Source organism: Anguilla anguilla, chromosome 16 (genome assembly GCF_013347855.1).
Source record: "Anguilla anguilla isolate fAngAng1 chromosome 16, fAngAng1.pri, whole genome shotgun sequence".
NCBI lineage: Eukaryota > Metazoa > Chordata > Actinopteri > Anguilliformes > Anguillidae > Anguilla > Anguilla anguilla.
Window position 1 is genome coordinate 25,005,043 of NC_049216.1, and position 19,075 is coordinate 25,024,117.

At 43.8% G+C, this 19,075-nt stretch overlaps 1 protein-coding gene across 2 annotated transcripts in view; it reads left to right on the forward strand.

Annotated features, from left to right (window-relative positions):
• The window catches only part of LOC118214810 (protein FAM189A1-like), a 107,645-nt gene that overhangs the window by 72,381 nt on the left and 16,189 nt on the right, over positions 1-19,075 (forward strand). For both annotated transcript variants that reach the window (XM_035395057.1, XM_035395056.1), the window contains exons 3-4: positions 12,094-12,204; positions 17,622-17,753. In XM_035395057.1, the coding sequence (XP_035250948.1) occupies positions 12,094-12,204; positions 17,622-17,753 (243 nt within the window). The remainder of the gene's footprint in view (positions 1-12,093; positions 12,205-17,621; positions 17,754-19,075) is intronic.

The window sequence follows — 19,075 nt, forward strand, 5'->3', positions numbered from 1 at the left end:
CCCTGTCAGTTGGGTGTGGGAGGAAAGGAGGAAAAAAGCAGTCGTGTGTGATCAATCGCATCTTAGCGTTAAAGCTCTGACTTTGAGTAGTGGCGTACCCTTTCATATCAAAAAAAGGAAGAAACTATTCTGATTTGTAATTGAAAAATGAGAAGCACATGTTTACTGGCCTTTGAGTCGGCTTGATGAATGAAAAGACAAAGGGACTCACATGTGAGTGATGTCAGCTCCCTGACAGCAGCTTGTGTGGCCAGATGTAGCTGGGCCTTGTGACTTGAGGACATGTGTAGATATGAGTGCATCAGTAACCGCAAGATGAGTCTCTGCTTTCCAGCTGCAGAGAGAGAGTATCCGGATCAATGAGGCACATTCATGAGTAATCAAGTAAGCAACTGTGTTTGAAGTGGAATGGGAACAAAGGGCACGGGGTGTATGACACTGTACATGAAGCGGTTACACACTGTTGATCTCTGTGTGATCACCGGCTCTCATCGACTCTAAGCATGGCAGGCTGCCCCACAGGAGATTATGAAAAATTCATGTTCAGAAGGTAAATATTCACATATACGGTGTCATTTGCATAGTCCTGTATGCTGATATAATTCATTTTCTTTATCATCTCTATCATGATTCATATTTGGTCTTGTCTAATAAGAGTATATTATGTTTTCAGGACCATGGACAGCAAACATAAAAAGAAATTAAAATAAGCATGCTACATGGATACTTAAGTACTTGTATAACCTTGAATAAGTTCTCCAAATGTCTAAGGATGAATGCACTGGTTGAAGGCTGAAGGTTGTTATAATATGAGGACATAATAATGGCATCATATAATGACATTTTATAATGTATTATCACCATCCTGATTGCATTGAAAATGAGCAATACTGCCCTATTCAAGCACGCTTACATTCCCTGCAGCTTTGCCTAAGGTAAATCTCCAAACCCACCCCACCAGGCACACACACACACACACACACATATTTTCTACATAATTTGAAATCACTTGGCCTGAATCAATCTGCTGTGCTACTAGAATTATATTCCTCCACCCCAGCTCTCCTCGCTGCCCCCTTTCCATTGTTTGTTTTCACAAAAGAGTTCGCTGTTATTGACCTCAAAAAAAGCAAATGCTCGAATTCAGAATCCATTTTCGAATTGGGTTTATGATTGAATGCTGGCTGAGATGGGCCGATGTGGGAATAAGAATAAATACAGCCTCTTCTGTATGGCTCAGTTTAAGAAGGGATTATTCTGTGGCTTTCACATGCGGACTCAAGGGCATCTGCCCTGTTTGCCTCAGACAGCTCTCTCCCGCTGCAGCTAGCAAACGGGGTATGGATGGAGGCCTGCACCGGAATGTGTCTACAGAAGTGTTACCGATATGCGTAAAGGGACGGAATATTCCGCCCAATATGCTCCACAGTGTGCAGTATATGTTGCAGTAGGAGCCTTTAAAGAAAAAAAATTATTTAGAGCCTCCTTTTTTTCTTTTATTCCCAGTTTGGACTGCCCTGCTGTATTTTGTAGACACATCCTATTGCTGCCACATGATCAGTTTGGGAGGTGCTCGCAGGGGTGGTTTCTAATGTGTATGCTGCCTCTCATCCCTAATTTCTGCTCTGCAATCCCCAAGCTGTGGCAGGAGCCTAATCAACCAGACGACTCACTTTTGCTTGATGAGGTGAGGGGAACTTCATTTGACCTGAAGCCTTCTCTCTGGACAAAGCAAAGGTCCATTGTGCAGTACCCTATCAGACTCCTGGCCACAGTCAGCACTGGTGCATTGTGGGACATGTAACTGTAGGGAGAATGCCGGCCTATATATGAGCCTTTATTATTTGAGTATGTGTCCTCTCTCTCTCTTTATTGTTAATAGGAGAGCACATATTGACCGGAAAACAGTGACTGTTTTAGTGCCTCTATACAACTGCAAATGGGCTGATAGAAAATAATGTTCCTTCCAGCTCCGACCCAATGGGGTTTTACCATGTTGGTTTTCTTCATTAAAAATTGTCCATGGGAGTGAATTCAAGAGGGAGGAGGTACGATAGAAGTGGGCGAGCGCGAAGGAGCATGACTGAGCAGCTTTCATTTTTTAACATTCACGGACGCATTTAAACGGCACCACCAGCGGCTAGTTTTTCTGAGGGTTTGAGTGCAGCTCCACTGCTGACTCCTGTTCAGGTGCAGGCTTGATTAGGCATTCAGCGCAGTCTTGCTCTCTTCTACCATTCCCTGCCTCGCAAGATATCAGCTAAAAAAAAATTTAAGGCAAAGTGATAAAACTGAGCTGAGCACACTTTAATTCCCATAAGCTTGTAAATTGGTTTTTCTAAAACTGGTATCAGAAACCAACACTAGGAAAACTACACACTGTTCTTGTTTTGTAATTCCAGGCACTGGCAACTTCAGGTGATGAAACAAATGCTTGGTACAGAAAGACAATGTCTGAGTAAATATTCTGTCACTGCATGGTGAATCTCACTTGTCAAACTTATTAAAGGCATAGTGTATGATCCTAACCTGGTCTGCATTTTGACTTGATATCTGCCCAACATGCAGAGATGCGCTTCGCTGATAATCCACTGGTAACTTGCTGCTTATAACAAATCATGTCGTACATTGTGGGGCTTCAGTTTGAGGCAGTGATTGTAAATTATCTAGTGATACATCTGTAAATAACGCAATACATGCAGAAAAAAGCAGATTGCAAGATTCTTTGTGCAGACTAATCTCACAAAATGTGTACCATTTGTGGGGTCAATGCTAAAGAACCAATGCTGGATTTCACGTTCCTAGAAGTTCCATCGCTGCGAACGCTCCGGTCAAGGATGTAAAAGCAGAGGAGTGCTTCTGAACTGGGCCGTGACAGGCTGACCGCAGTGTGCGCAGTCTCAGTCGTGATGAATGGGCCCTGCTGCTGCGCGGTGGACGTTGAAGCTTCAGCCACGGCAATTTCGGCAGCAAATGACTGCCGGTTACCGAGGGCTCCTCTGCGTCTCGGCGATCTGCTTTCTCCATCCCTCAGCGTCCGCTGAGACTTTTCCTGGAATTCATTTTGTGTCAGGTGTTAACTCTGGAGCTGCTGGTGTCTGTCTGCCTGCCAGCCTCTCTCTGGAATTCACAGTAGATGCATTAATTTAGGGTATCAAATATGCAGTGAGTCTGGGTTCTTATATGTGACATAAATCGGTTTTGCAGTTATAAATATGTCGTCTTAAAACTTTGCATTCCCATTTCTCTTTATTCCCTATGGAACCGAAAAAAAATTGCTAATGCGCAACCACAAATCTAGGCCTGTCTCCGCTCTGCAGTGTCCTCTGTCGATTTGGGAGAACACAAACGAGCAGAGCGCATCCTTCAGAACGTGCGCAGTCAACCGCTGCTTTGACCTGAGGATCCGTGATGCACTGCTGCTGATACGCGTGTGACATTGCATTCTCAGTGAAAACAGCTTTAACTGTGCTTCGTCATTTCTCTCCCCTTGTAATCTCAGATAACCTTACTTTCTCTGCAGCCGTAATCTTTCTCTGAGTGTGCGTTCTCTGGGTTTGCACTCTGCGTGACCGTAGTCCTGTGATCGTAATTCCCTCGTGACTGTGTCTCTCCTGAGCATGATCTCTGTATGACTGCTCTCTCCTCACAACAATGTTGCCTGTGTTCTCTTTCTGTGAAGGTGAACTCAGTCCATGACCGCCTTCCCTCTGAGTGTCCATTCTCTCTCTCTCTCTCTGTGGCTGTGTGTGACCTCTCTCTCTCCCTCTCTTCCTCCCTCCTGCTCCCTCTCTCTATCTTTATCTCTCTCTCTTCATCTACCCTTCCCTCCTGCTCTCTCTCTCTCTCTCTCTTTATCTCTCTTTCTTGCTTGCTCTTGCTCTGACTCTCGCTCTCTCCGCTGTCAACCTTGAGCTGTGCACCCGCTGGGAAATACAGCCATTATAGCCCAAACTCATTACTGCCTCCTCAGCATGGGCTCCATCCAGGGTGCCTTGTTTTAACTGATAGAGGTCAGGAACTGATTAAAAGTTGAAAAGTAGGGGTTAATCACATACTGACCCCCCAGGCACTACTGTGTTCCTCAGTCCATTTTAATCAATGAGTCTTCACGGAGGCACTGTACTGGAGCTCTGTTGCCCACCTACACAAGGGTCAAAGTGCAGTACTGCACCCTGTCTGCCGGCCTCCCATTTCTTCTGTTCCCTTCTTCATGCTCTCTCTCTTTCCTATTCTCTGTCTTTCTCTCTTTCTCTGATTTCCTCACACTCTTTCTCACATGCATACACACACATTCACGCAGGCGCACAGACGCATGCATGCGCGCACACACACGCACACACACGCACACACACACAGCTTGAACCCTTAGTGCACCACACATTGGGGATTGATTATAAACCTTCAAGCATCAGAGCTAAAAAGTGAGATCCATTATACTTTACTGCTAACAACTTTGCAATTCCAATATTGCCCCTTTCAATTTTGAGAAGGGTGTCGTCGTTGCAATTAAAAATTATTAAAGAGATTCTCTTATTTGGTTTTCAGATTTGTATAATCTCAAAAATGTTCTTTATTTATTCACTGATGTAGTGGAGAACAGAATGTGCTTTCAAAAGCCATGAGCTGTTGTGACCTTTTTTTGGCCCTGTCATTAGTTAGGATATAAATCACTTTTTGAAGAAGCTCCTTGTCTATGGATACAATATGAAGTAATAAAGCTAGCATTGTCCTCACCTCAAATTCAGTGCTATAGTGCCACGGGGCAACATGTGCTAGTAAGAACCTCTAGCTTTATAGGCTGGTAATATTTGGGACTGCGCTGTTACTTAGCCTGGGGTCCAGCTCGTGGATTAGCCCACTGGGCTGGTATTTAATACTAGTGTAGTGTTGACTGTGGCATAAGCATGTGCTCATCTGTGCTCTCCTGAATTGACATTCTGCAATGATGGGAAGGACCTACCAATACAAAAACTGAACATTCCAAATTGGGATAAAATGGGCAAAATTTGATTAAGAAATATAAAATAAAAAAATTGGGTACATTTTAAATGTAAGTTGTATCAGTAGCTCTTGCCTGGAGTATCTAACAAGCAAATGAGTTGCAGGCCCTTAGTGTCCATCGACCTTTCAGTGTCCCTCACGTTGGTGGATTGTCACTCTCAAACCTCGTCAGTGCCTGAGCCTCCATCTGAAACTGAAACTCAATTAGTCTTTGTGCCACTACTTTGCATGGATGGATCTGGGTGGCTTTAACTTGACCCCTGTGAGGACCCGTAGCTTCTGGCTAATGAATTAATTTGTCAGGGATTTCAACTCATGTGTCTTACTGTTTTCCCCAGAAAGTCACTGGTTGGAAACTTGTGCGTCATCCAATTAACTGTCTAGTTTTCCCAAACAGGGTTATGTGATGGCACCTGCGGGTTGTTTGTGTGTGATTGGTGTCTGGATGTAACTGCATGGCAGCGATATCTGTCCCATGCCGGAACATTCCTTCTCGGTATGGTATGGAGTGAATTAACAAGACATACCGTGTGATGGTTCGCATTTCACTGGGGTGCAGTTTGGGCTAAGCCAGCAGGGAAAGGTTTGCCTGCCCCCCTCTGATATTTTGATGTTTAAGCAAGTTTTCATAGCCTTAGGTTCCTCCTGCACATCTTGCTGCTGTAAATCCTGCTCCTCAATTTGCCAACTCACTGAAGGTGATGTAGAAACGGGACAAAATATTTTTCTATTTTGTAATTAAAGTAAGGTTTTGAAGGTTTTATGACACAGGGCCTATATGTAATATAATAGTTTCAACTTTTTATCTGTGAACCCAATGTACACACTACGATCCAACAAAAGTATGATTTTTTTATATTTGTTTTATAACATTGAGTTTAGTGGGATGTTCCATTGACATTGAAGGTAGCGAGTGAACACCTGAAATGGGAGCAACCCTAAAAATAAAACAGATAAACAAGCAAATAACATTAATTGAAACTAAGCATGTATCTATTTGTGAGGTATGAAGTCTTTCCTAGACAAAAAAGAATAGTTGTACCAGCTGCTCAAAAAAGTTGAAGCGTTTGTTGGGGAAAACATTCCCCAGATCTCTACAAGCTCAGCTAATTGGAAATTAACAATGTCTTGTCACAGAGGTGATGCAGACTAAATACTAATTTGTGCTACGGGGATCAGAGGCAGACACTACGCTCCTCCTCAGCTTGTGAAGCTCTGTAAAAGTGCTCCTGCTGTGACCTGCTTCGCTGTGGTCTCAGGGACCAGCGCGTTCATATGTCTGCCAGTCAGCCAGTTCGTTTGTTGGTGTTTAAACTTGGGCACATCTGGATTTGTTTGTTACGTTCTTTTATCTTTGCTAGATGTGAGCTTTTTTTTATTCTTTTGTTTATTTTACAATAGCCCACTCTCCCTTGGCAAATTATAACAGGAAGTGGAACAAAGCTGGGTGTTTAGACAGGGGTCACTTTTCCCACAGCACATTTTTCATCCAGTCCCGGTTGTAGGAGACCCTGTGCTTTGATACGAAATATTACAGCCTCTGTTTGAGATCCCTGGCATGTGCTTCAACAGAACGTTCCTGTCGCTGTGCGCCAGAGTGTAGCTATGCCATAAAGTGCCTAGGCGTGTGTGACCGGGCGGAGTCACGGCATGCTAGCCAGCTCATTGGCTGTAACCATATAGCGCATGGAGCCTGCAGTGACTCATTCCTAACTTCCCACCGTGGCTAATGATTCTGGCAGGTGAGAACACGCGAAGCACTAGCCGTCTGTCATCGCTGTAATTAGCATGTTAGATCTGAGTGAGCTGAGGCTTGCCATTGGACGACAGGCGTCTCCCTGGCTATTGGCGCGATTAAGAGGGCCGATGGCAGGATCTAAAACTGTGTTCAAAATGGCATGAAGTGCTGTTCCTGTAAGTAAACCGAAGTGCTTTCATGTCTATTAAGGCCTCCTTTTATCTAAATTCTGCTCTGATGCACAAACGGGATCTTTCACGCTGTCATTTTATGTTAAAAGCGTCACATTTCTGGATTCATGAGCGTCTAATATGAGTACATCAGAATACAACTGTAACTTTTTATGATTTTCTTTTTTTGTGTGCAGATTTTGGCTCTGACTGGTGGCCTGGCATATAGCGGCAATTTGGATTTCCAGGAGTCCATTTTGGAGGCAGACAAATGTTCTGCGCTTTGGTTTGAGCTCTGTGCTCGTGATTCCGCTTGCATCCCTCCACGCTCACCGCTACTGCTTTTTTGGCAGGTGTTAGCAAAGAAACGTGACCAATTTGCTGCAGTTTTATTTTGCTGGCATTCACTGCTCCATTATACTAATGGGCAAATCGGCACAAGAGCACCCTGGGAGAGCTACGCTGGTCTTTAAAAGGTTTGTTTACCACAGTAAACAAGTTCATAACATTTTAAATCGGAATTTCATGAGATCGCATAGGACCTAAGCAACTTATTACGCCTATTAATCATTTTGCCTCAATTTGTAAGATAATAACTAACTTTAATAATGTATAGGTTTTGCTTTTTCTCAACATTTTTGTGAATGTTGTTTCTAATCTTGCGTGGGCGTAAACGTTTATTTTTTTATTCATAAATGTCTATCTTCATCATGTCAATAGAACCATTCAGGGATCATGAGATTCACAATTTGACATCATGACTTTGCATGTAAAATAAACCTAAAATGACAGCAAACACTTTCAGAGTAATTGCAAAATGTCATCATGCCTTTACAAGGAAAAAAGAAACATTTCTGCGAGATTTTCTGAACTAGTCTGTAATGGGTTTTGGTATCAAGTTGATTCAGAAAAAGGATAAGTCATAAACGTCATGTGAAAGTTATGTTAATGAAAAAAAAACAAGTCCATATATCACCAGTATAAAGCATTAGCCAACTGTATAAGTAATATACATACTGCATTCCTTACATTAATAAGTATCCAATAAGTTGGTGTGTAGCTGATGTGTAATAGCAGTGACCATCTAAGATGTGTGCTGGACTGTTTTGAGTGTGGCTTTACTGTGCTTCCAGGTGGTCAGAATGGACGGGGCTGATCTGTGTGTGTGTGTGTGGCGGGGGGAGGGGGGTTTGGGGGCTGCGGGGGCTGCTGTTTTGTCCTGCTCTGCCCCCCCCCCCCCCCACCATTTACTAATATAGTGCTCCTCTAAAGATGAGGGACCCCAGCACCCTCTAAGCCTCCACAGGCCCTGACACTTTGGGGAATAATTAGCCACAGCTAACCCAGGGACAGATCTCATCTCTCCTTTGCTCTTTCATTTCCTCTTCCTGCGAAATGAGCGAGGGAGAAGAAAAACAAATGGAACAAAACCAGTGACATCTTGCGCCTAACCTTGTTTTAATTACTGTGCTCACTGAACACGACAAGCAACTTAAAGACTGAGCGCACCGGAAGGGCACGTGCCACCTAATGGCTCCATCTGCTTGGTATGCCAGTGGCAGCCAGCCTGTAATTATTGACTGGCTGTTCAACACTGATATCTGATTCCTCCTGGTAATTAGGGCGCTGCCGCGTGAAGCAGGTTTATGTAGCACAGCTGCGAGGACCCACAACAAAATAAACATCCGTTTTTTAAATTTTTAAATTATGTATGATTTCTGTTTTTTTCCCCCCCACTATCCGGGTTAAACCAATAAAGTGAATATTTTGCAGGATCAGAAATAGTCATTTCCAGCATTAATTGAAGTCATTTCTGCCGTAGTTTGTTGTTATGTTCTTTGTTGCACAATGCAGGTGTCTTTTTGATTGAAGGAGGAAATCCAATTTGGGAAAGGAGGATTGAATTTGTCATTTTTTTCTTTTGAAATACAACTGACTTGCTCTGGCATGGTAGCAGTCTGAGAGCATTCACAGGAAGGGAGACGAGCAGGAAATGAGAGCAGAGGAGGGAAATCTACATTGTAGTGTTTGTGGAAACCTTACCCTTCCTCTGCATGTGATCTTTCTCCTGGGGGTTCCAGGTAAAATAAAAGTTCCTGGTCTCCTGAAGTATCTGTAAAAAAGTTGTGTTCGATCGGGTCAGACAAAGATGAATTCAGACATGTCACATACACACACACACACACACACACACACATCCATGCACGTACACATACACGCACATGCACACACGCACACACACACACACACACACACACACACACACACACACACACACACACCGCCACACATGCACACACACAAATCTGGCAGTGTTTTAGGCCACAGGTGTCAGAATCCAGTCCTGGAGAGTGTCTGCTGCACTGTCTGCTGGTTTTCAGTGTATTTTAGTGTGATTGGCTAAAGAATCCACAAATCTTGTTCCCAAGGCCTTAATTGGCTGCTGATTGAAAGTAAACCACGAATACCTGCAGACACTGTGGCCTCCCAAGACTTGAGTTTGGCACTCCTGCTTGAAGCTGTTGAAAATAAATTAATTTCTCAAACAAACTTGAGTGAAAACGTGACATTTTAAAATATCAGAGGGGGCTCATTAGTTTGAAATGGAGGAGGTTGAAAGCGTGCCTTCAAACTACTCATTTTCCTGCACCTGTTTTTCTTTTTCGTGATTAACAAGTATGCCAATTTAAATAAGGGTTATCCATCAACAACTGATTGGTTTTCATTTAATTACATCCAACATGGTTGTGCTATGTGCATATTTCTTAAGCATTGTACAGTACTGTGATGGTGATAGTTTGTGTCTCTCCACCATTATAGTGTCTCTGGTTAAATTTATGCTGTGTCCGGTCTGTGCTGCACCTTCGGTGTTCGACTCCTTCATCCTGTTTCCTGTGAATTTTTCGCAAAATCCTTTTATGAGAAACTTCTTCTCTTGACTTTAGTTTCACCTCTCTGTGCAGTTGTGTTCACTTGTTAAAAAGTTTTATCATTTCCATAAAATAGCATAGCATTGCCTTATAGCAAGAATGACCAGCTCTTTGGGACCACAGTCCAATGCAGTATCCATTACACCACACACTGCCCTGATTGGTCAGCATTATGAGACAGTTGTTACTCTGGCCTCTACTTTAACTTTAACTTGTGATTAGAATTTTCTTAAATGAACATTCTAATGCTGATGTAATAATCACTACCGGTAATTGAAAACAGTGGTTCTAGAACACTGACATAGAAGGTTGAAAAAACCTTCCCAAAAACCTACTCTTCAAAGGGTTAAATGGTAGATGGAAAAGGGTGGAATTTCTTGGTCTTCACATCAGCGGTGGATGAGAAATGCATGCTAATTTTCTCCCGTTGATTTTGAATCAACACCCTTCTTTGTGCGTATTGCTACTGTTATGATTTCATTTCTTGACAAGTGATAATATATTTTTACATGAAGTAATAAAGATGTCATGTCCCCACTCAGCTTTTATGAGAGTCATTATAGTGCAGTGCATTGTACATTGGACATGTTGACTGCAAGTAATGCTAAAGGTAATTAACCACATATACTGTATGATGCATTTGCTAATGTAGTTTTATTGCCACTACATGGCAGTTTCTTTAAGAGTAAACTCATGGTTGCTGTTGTAGCAATGGTATGTGCATTGTCAGAAGTGAATATATTTAAACTCAACTCACACTTTGTTAGTCCCACCCATCTCTTGGCACTCATCAACATACCATAACGTGTTTGTCTTATGTAAGACAAGAATTACAAACATGAATTTTCTTTTTTTCCAATTCAACAGTTAAAGCTGTGCAAACACAAACACGCACATACACACACCCTTTGTGCACATCCTGTGTACTATTTAGTCCCCAGCACAGTGAACTGTTACACCTGCAAGCTCAGGTGTTTATTGCAGATATAGGTGAGGACAACGGACTGAATGCTGAAGTGCTTTCAGCCAGAATTTTCTCGCCACTGCTCGTCTCTGAAACTGCACATAACATAGCTCTGTCACTGTGTCCCCTGAGCCATATGTAAGGTACAGTGTTTTTGTTGGTCACCCTTAAATTCTGTAAGAAAGGAGCATTACTTAGACACAATAGCTAATTCTGTACCGGGTAGAATAGAGGTTGCTTAGGTAATATTACTGTGGGTATGATGACTTTTATCTTTTATTGGGCAGAGAAAAACAATATTAAACTCTTTTTAGAGTTACTGATTGATAGAAAAATCATCTAGTTACTGTGTTTATTAACTTGCTCTTACATTATAGCTATCTACCCTTCCTCTTTCTCTCTCTCTCACTCTCTCTCTCTCTCTATCTCTGTCTGTCTGTCTGTCTCCGCCTCTTTCTCTCAGTCTGTCTCTGCCTCTCTCTCTCTCTCTCTCTCTCTCTCTCTCTGCCCGTCTCTGCTCTGTCTCTTGTCTTTCACAGCTAGTTTGTCAGCTTCTCTTGGGGGACGATCTCATTGTACCTCCCACAGATATCCCTCTGTGCCCCAGGTTAATGTCTCTACAGATGGAGAACCAGTGTGCTAAATCACAGGCCGACATGGGAATGGCACGCTTGATATACTGCGTGGTGCGCCGATTTGTAATCCGTTGGGGTGGTGCCTGGTGCCTCAGCCCATTCTGTGACACCTGAACTGTGATTTAAAGGACCCAAAATGTTCTCTGTATTTCTCTTCACTGGGGTGATATCCCAAGGCTGTCAGCTATGAAATAAGGAGAGCTGTTTTTAATGGGGATAGGAGGGGTGCGCGCTGGCTGTACTCGCCCGGGCGGTCCAGAGCACAGGAACACTGCGGTATCGGGGACATTTCTCTGGTAGAAAGCAGGGTGGCGAAGGTAATTAGAGGAAGATTGGTTCTTCCAACTGACCATCAGTCACTGGGTCCCACTGGGCCACACATGCTGCCAGGTTGCTAAGGGTTGCGTCAGGGGAACTGAGAAAAGCTTAATACCAAGCGCCAACACACAAATGATACCTTGCATGGGGCAAGGCGAGATGCTTTGTTTTTGCAACATCTAAATGGGGTGCAACAGCTGTGAGACACGATCACTGAAGGAGGTGGTGAGGAGTTGTGAAGGGAGAAGATGGGTTCCTTTGAATAAAGGGTGTACCGTGGGCATGTCGCGCTCTTGTTCTGTCGGCCTGACGGAAAGCCTCTCCCCCCTCTCAGATCACCTTCTTCATGCTGCTGTCGGCCGTGTGCGTGATGCTCAACCTGGCCGGCTCCATCCTGTCCTGCCAGAATGCCCAACTGGTCAACTCCCTGGAAGCCTGTCAGCTGGTAAGTGGCCAGAGGCCCCAAGTCCCTCAACTCACCGTGGGACAGAGTCCCTTCACCCGAACGACCACAGTTTTAAAACTGGGCCTACTTGTTCTCTGAATGTTGAGTTCATTTCTGAATGCACCTTGCTTATTCGAGGACAGCCATGTAAAGAATGGAGGTCAATTAGGCCTGTCTTACATAGCCCGCCCCCAGGTCTCTCATACACACATGCCTAATTACTTTGCCAAGTAGTATGTCATTGAAAAAGAAATTGAGGCCAGCCACTACGCTCTTTATTAATGCTATGATTACGTGCTGACTGTTTGCTTTATTGCCCATGTAAGCTCACATTTTAATTATTATTTAAAAAAATTAAATCGTCTGTCATCTGGGAAAGGTCCACTCATTCGTCTGGCAAGATGGTCTTCCATTCTCCTGTATCAATTATTTTGAGGCTAACTCCAAGTGCAACCGTTGACTGGGTTCATTAAATAAAAGAAGTTAGGTTGCAATTTGTTCTGTGTGACAGTGAGGAATTAATGGCCTCTGTATCTTGGCAACCACTGCAAGTTTAGCAAATTAAGAAGTTCTAGAATTCCTAGAAGGTCTATAATACAATGCAGAACTCTAAGCAGTAGATTTAGTTTGCTGCTTGTATGTATTGAGAGCTCAGTGATTACATGTTTCATTACATGTTGCCTTGTGGGAAGATACCTCATAAGAGGACAGCAGTGTCCGTTGGGAATTGTATTCTGCATAGTTTATCCCAAGGGGAACAGCTAGACCTGACAGGCAGAGGATCCAGTCAGGTAAAACATAGTGTTGACTCAAAATCAGTATGGTCAGAAAATAGAAAATTGCACAGAAGAATAAACACAACCATGTACATTTTATATTCATACCATATTTATTTTCATTAAATTCATTGTTCAGGAGAAAAAAATGCTTTAATTTGTAGATTACGTATTCTGTGATGTGATGCTCAAAATGTATTTGTCTGGGTACAAAACAAAAATTAACAAGTTCATTATTGCTTTCAGTTTCATTTATTTTTCATTTGGTGGTTTTGTTTATTTTCCATTTGTCCAATTTTGGACAAAAGCAGGGTGGTGCTATTTGCATTACGGTGTGTCCCTCCATTTTGATAATGAAGCACAGTGGAATAGTATAATGGGATGAACTAGTGGAACTGCAGACCCATCACAGCACCCTTCCCAAGCCAGTGTTTGGTTTGGCTTATCATGCCTGTCTTGCACAGACTCTCAGCTCAGCAGGGAGTTTTCAAACCTTCTCTCTAGTTTTCTCTAGCTATGACCCTGCATCAAGCTTATGGTTCCTGTCATAGAGGATGGATTTAAACAGAGGGTATGTTTGAGTGCTGGGGAAAGTCTGAAATTGTAGTGATATATCCCCTTTATGACAACATGTCTTAAATTCTGTGGATTTGGTGCTTTATTGATAGACTAAATTCTCCCCTGATAAATGTTGAAAAAGCCAAGAAATCTGGTGACGATGCTGACTGTGTAAAGCTGTGACTGAGCATCAGATGTACGGTTCACCCCGTCATGTGTTTTTATGTGTTTGAGTGGGTGTGTGTTTGTTTGTGTGTGTGTGTGTGTGTGTGCATGTATGTGTGTTTGTTTGTGTGTGTGTGCATGTGTGGGCATGTGTGTTTGTTTGTGTGTGTGTGCATGTGTGGGCATGTGTGTTTGTTTGTGTGTTCGTGCGTGCGTGCGTGCATGCATGCGTGCATGCGTGTGTGTGTATGGCACAGGCTCTTATATAACATGCACCTAGACCCTGAAGAGGAGATTATCAGAGAGAAGACAGTGGCAGGCAGCTATGGTTTCCATTTCTGGATCCTGTCCTTTGGTAATAGTAACAAAACTGTTGTCTTAACTGGTGTCTGGGACAGGCTGGATTGGATTGTAGGGCTGTGAGGTATTGCCAGTCTGTGTAGTCAGTGTGTGGGTGAAGGACAGAGCTTTCTTCCAAGTACACAAGATTTGAGCCTGGGAGAGATGCATTTTCCGAAGAGTTATTTTTCCTCTTCAGTTTCTACAAGCTGAACAAAATGATAAGCACCTCTTTGCTGATTTGAAGGATTTCACATTTGGGGGTTGATGTTAGGGGTGGAATATACTGTAGTGATATTATCACTAACACTGCGGGTTTCAGTTTACATTGTAGATACTGTTGTGTTGCTCAGTTCACAGCTCACAACTAACGTCTCATCTTGGCCACTCCACTCAATTGTCAGATCTGAAAAATAAGTATTTCAGTTTAAATTTTAATGCGCCACAACAACACTGAACATATTATTAATATGGTTAAATATTAGTCATATTGGCCTGCCCACCCTTATTAATGGTAGGAAACATTAATGCATTTAAAAAAAATGTTTGTTAAAAGCACCAGAGCCTTTGAAAAAATAGATTGCTCTAATATCTACATCTGTTTTTATACAGAGGTTCAGTCATTATTCCAGATAGTATTAAATGTGTGATGTCTTGTTTTCATTTAATCAGAAAAATGAGCTGTCACAGATTAGTAATACTTCTGTCTTTTTCAATTAGTAATAATTGGTTAAAAGCATTGGGGGAGTGAAAAAGGTATATTTGCATCAGGAAGAGAAGCCAAGTCTTTTTTCTATTACCGTAGTAATGGATGCAGGCTGAGATTTTGTCCACATGAGTATTCCATTTAAAATCCATGGACCTTTATACCCCCTCTTGAACACTCTTTTCCCCCGAGCAGTCACATAACATATCAGGAAGACAGATTCTTAAAACAGAAACCAGGTGTGTGTGTGTGTGTGCGCGCGTGTACACGTGTACGTGTGTATGTGTGTGTGTACGTGCATCTGTGTGTGCGCGCACGCGTGTCTGTGTATTTTGTTGTGAGTATCTCATTGTTCATTATGTTAAGTTTTAACTGGTCCTATATGTTCTTCACGTATAAGACATATGATAGGCAGTGTTTTACAGCTCCTACTAGACAGTGACTTCACCAGGGAATTGTTTATTATTCAGTTGATTTTCTTTTGATTATTTAATTGCTTGCCTCAGTTTACAGATGTGTGGGTTTAAAAAAATTTCCTTTTAATGTGCTGTTATTTTAAGAAAACGAGCCTGGCAACGCACATGCTTCTCACATTTAATCTCACTTCCGAGGCACACAAATAAATGAAAATCAAAACAAGGAATGAATAAATTATTAAAACTGCCTGTCTCTATGGAAACGTGAGAGTGACAAATGCGTGCTGGTCTCGCGCCCCACTGTGAAACACACTTTGCGCTGTCGCCCGTATGGAACAGGAGTGCCTGCTTCTGCGCGTGAACGCGGGCTCTGGAGGGGTGCGCGATGTGCTTCCCCTGGTGTGTCTCCGCAGAGGGTCTGCGGGGGGGGGGGTCTTAAAGACGTGGTGAAGAACAGCCCTTTTTATTGCTCTGGCAACACGGGTGACAAAGGGGGAGCAGGGAGCGTTTGTCAGGAAAAGCGCTCCTCCGGTGATGAGGGAGGGCTTTGATTCATATCTGAAGTGATTGCCCCTCAGCCTCGGTCGCTCTCTTTAACCTGGCCCAGCCTTGGCCCATCCGGATGAGGGCAATCTCCTCTGTCTCTCAGAGATACAGGGCTTACGGTACCTTGTGGTGATTTTTAAGCGATAGCCCTAATCCTTCTGTGTGGCTTTATTGGAAAATGAAAAGACAGGGAGGGAAGAGTAATTGAACCCCCCAGCCCGTGCCCACCCCCCAAAGCCCTACACAGATGCCCACTTCTGAAGGATATCTGCTCATATGGGGCCTGTTTCTGTGAGGCCTGCTGTTTGAGGTGCACCCCCCCCAGCAGTTTGTGACAGAAGGCTGTAAACGCCGTGCGTGTCCCAGAGGGCCGTGCTGAGGCGAGTTGGGATTGGGCAGCGGCCCCTCCCCACTTACGGCAGAACGCGAGACAGCCAATCGGGGACCGGGAGCAGAGGCCAGGCTGGGACGAAGGCAAGGAAATCTGTCACTGTCGCTACCGCGGGGGCTGGGAGATTAGCATATTGGATTATCCGCCTCTCCCTGTCCCTGCTCGACACGCCTCCGTGGAGACTGCCGCTCGACATGACAGAAATATTAATGGTGTCGTCTCTCCGATGCCTCTTTCCCTTCCTGTAAGGCTGCCCCCTTGATTTTAGTATTTCGGTTCTGTGACAAGAAACGCAAACAGCAGTCACCATGACGACTCGTGTGGCACACACATCCTTGTACTGGAAACCAGCATTCCAGTGTGTGTCTTTGGGTGTGTGTTTGTGTGTGTGTGTCTACGTGTGTTTATATGTGTCTGTGTGTATGTGTGTTTCTATGTGTGTTTATGTGTGTGTGTGTGTGTTTCTATGTGTGTTTATATGTGTGTGTGTGTGTGTGCATGTGTGTTTATATGTGTGTGTGTGTGTGTGTGTGTGTGTGTGTGTGCATGTGTGTGTTTGTGTGTGTGTGTGTGTGTACGTGCATATGTACGCACACACCAGGGCAACGGCACGCCGATAATTTAACTGCTGAAGGGCAGCAGACCCATCACAGGTAGGACACCTTGGTGCAGGGGGAGTAGACTGTGCTGAGAATGGCAGCTTTCTCCCTGCAGTGTTCAGGACGGAGGCAGAGAGTGGAGCTCTTGCTGGGTATTTACCGGTGTTTTATGTCTGCTGTCATTAAGTGCTGTTGGTGGATGGGTGGGGGGTGAGGGCGTTGTTAATGGCTCCTGTGTCCTTTAAGGATCCGCTGAGCTTTGACTGCAAATTTGTCTTTGCTGTGCCGCAAGCATCTGGAAGTAGTCTGCCCTTACTGTGCGTGCAGGTTACAGGGCCAAGTACCATTTGTGAAGTCATGTACTTCACTGTACCGCAATGTTCATACTGAAATTAATTTTTTTAAATAAACCTGTAGATTGCTTCAAATGGCATTTTAATTTGTCTTTATGTTCATGTAAATTTATTTGAAATTAGAGACTGCGTTGATTAAATTGTGATCACCTTGTCTGCTCTTCCTCATTAAATATGCTACAGATGGACTGTGTTGCACATTGATGTTTCCCTTTTGATGCCATGGGCCCCGGCTAAGCTGGTTACAGTAATAGGATCAGGCCAGACCCAGGGTCTCTGGAAGCCCCCTGGGGCCGATCTTTTCAGTAGATGATGAAGCTGGAACCAAAGGAAAATGATTGGGAGGTGAACAGTGTGACAGATGACATGAGAAAGCCCCCCAGTGTCTCCCTAAAGCATGCGGCAGAGGGTAAACGGTTTTGTTTCGTCCAGTAGGTGTTACTGAAGGCCCGCAGGAGCCATCGAGCTGCATTGATATGTTTCCCACACAGCCAACAGGAAATCAGTCCCCAACGTGCTCCGGTCCTGATCTGGGCCTCGGCCTCTCTGTCCTCTCTTCCCGCTGCAGATCAAGTTTGACAGCGATGGGGTCTGCGTGTGCTGCGAGCTGCAGCACCAGAACTCGGGCTGCAACAGCCTGGGAGAGACACTCAAACTCAACCCCCTGAGGGACTGCAACACCATCCGCCTACGCCTCAAGGTGTGTGTGCGCGTGTGTGTGTGTGTGCGTGTGTGTGTGTGTGGGTTTGTTTATGTGCCTGTATGTACATATGCACATGCGTGTGTGTGTGTGTGTATGTATGTGTGTGTTCATATGTTTGTTTGAAGAGGAACTGAATGGCCTGTTCAAGAAAATACAGTGTATACATGTGTGTTTATTTGTAAGGTTGTCGTTTAGATTTAATTTATACAGAATATAAATTAAGTTATAACTTGACTTGTAATAGCAATATCATAGATTTCATTTTTTATAGATTACAGTGTTGAAAATAGATAGAAAATTGTTCATTAATGGATTTATTGCAGTCTCATTCTTTTTGGCATTAACACAGGTAGATTTTGTACTATTGTCACTGTTAATTTGTCAGCAAATGAAAAGTAAATGTTCTCCATCTTTTTCAAACTTTTTGTAGGAATGCCATTTATTGACATTATATACAGCTTTATGAAGTGACATTTAGTAAGTCAGAACACCAGCGCTGCATGAAATTTTATATACGAAGGCATTCTCCAGGGGGTGGATTATGGCCATTGAATAGAATGCGGTGAATATGGGGAATGCGTGAATGGTGAATACGCTGCCTTGGAAACACTGCCATCACCCCTGGAGAGACTGTGTTGCATTTGCAGGCTGAAATAAGTCTGTTATCAGGGAACGCAGGAAGCAATCAGCTCTGGCTTGACTGTAGAAGGCTTCGAATGCCAGCGACCGGGAGCACTGAACACATGTCTGTGTGTGCACATCATGTGATCAGCTGAAGTGGCTCTCTGACTGAAGCCTAGACCTGTCCCCTCAGTTCCAAAGACATCCAGTCAAGGGCCTTATAGTGCTGTGGCCATCTGTGACCCCCCCCCCCTCCTTTAAGTGGCGCTGGGATCCCAGCTCAGATCTTCCCTCGAGTAGTGGCAGCCTTCACTGTATAACATATTACACTGACCTTCCTCAGCCGTAGGTAGGTCAGCTGCACCTGAGGCTAATAGAAATTGTTGCCGCAGAAAGCTGACCTGAGTCAGCAGCGCAGAGCGCCAGCTAGCTCCATATACTTTAGTGCATGAGGGTGGACCGGAGCCCAGGTGGGTAAAGGGGAAGTGGTCTTGCTTATATTGTCATTATTATCACACTGACCCAACTTGACAGGACAGAACATTGGCTAACTTAATTTAGTGCTGTAGGTTGGGCCAGAGCCCAGGAGAATCGGGGGAAAATGGCTGTGTGAATTCCGTTATTGTTACTATATCAGCATCTGGCTGTCGCTGCTCAAACCACTAGTTTTTGAATTAGTGGGCATGATAGTTGTTATC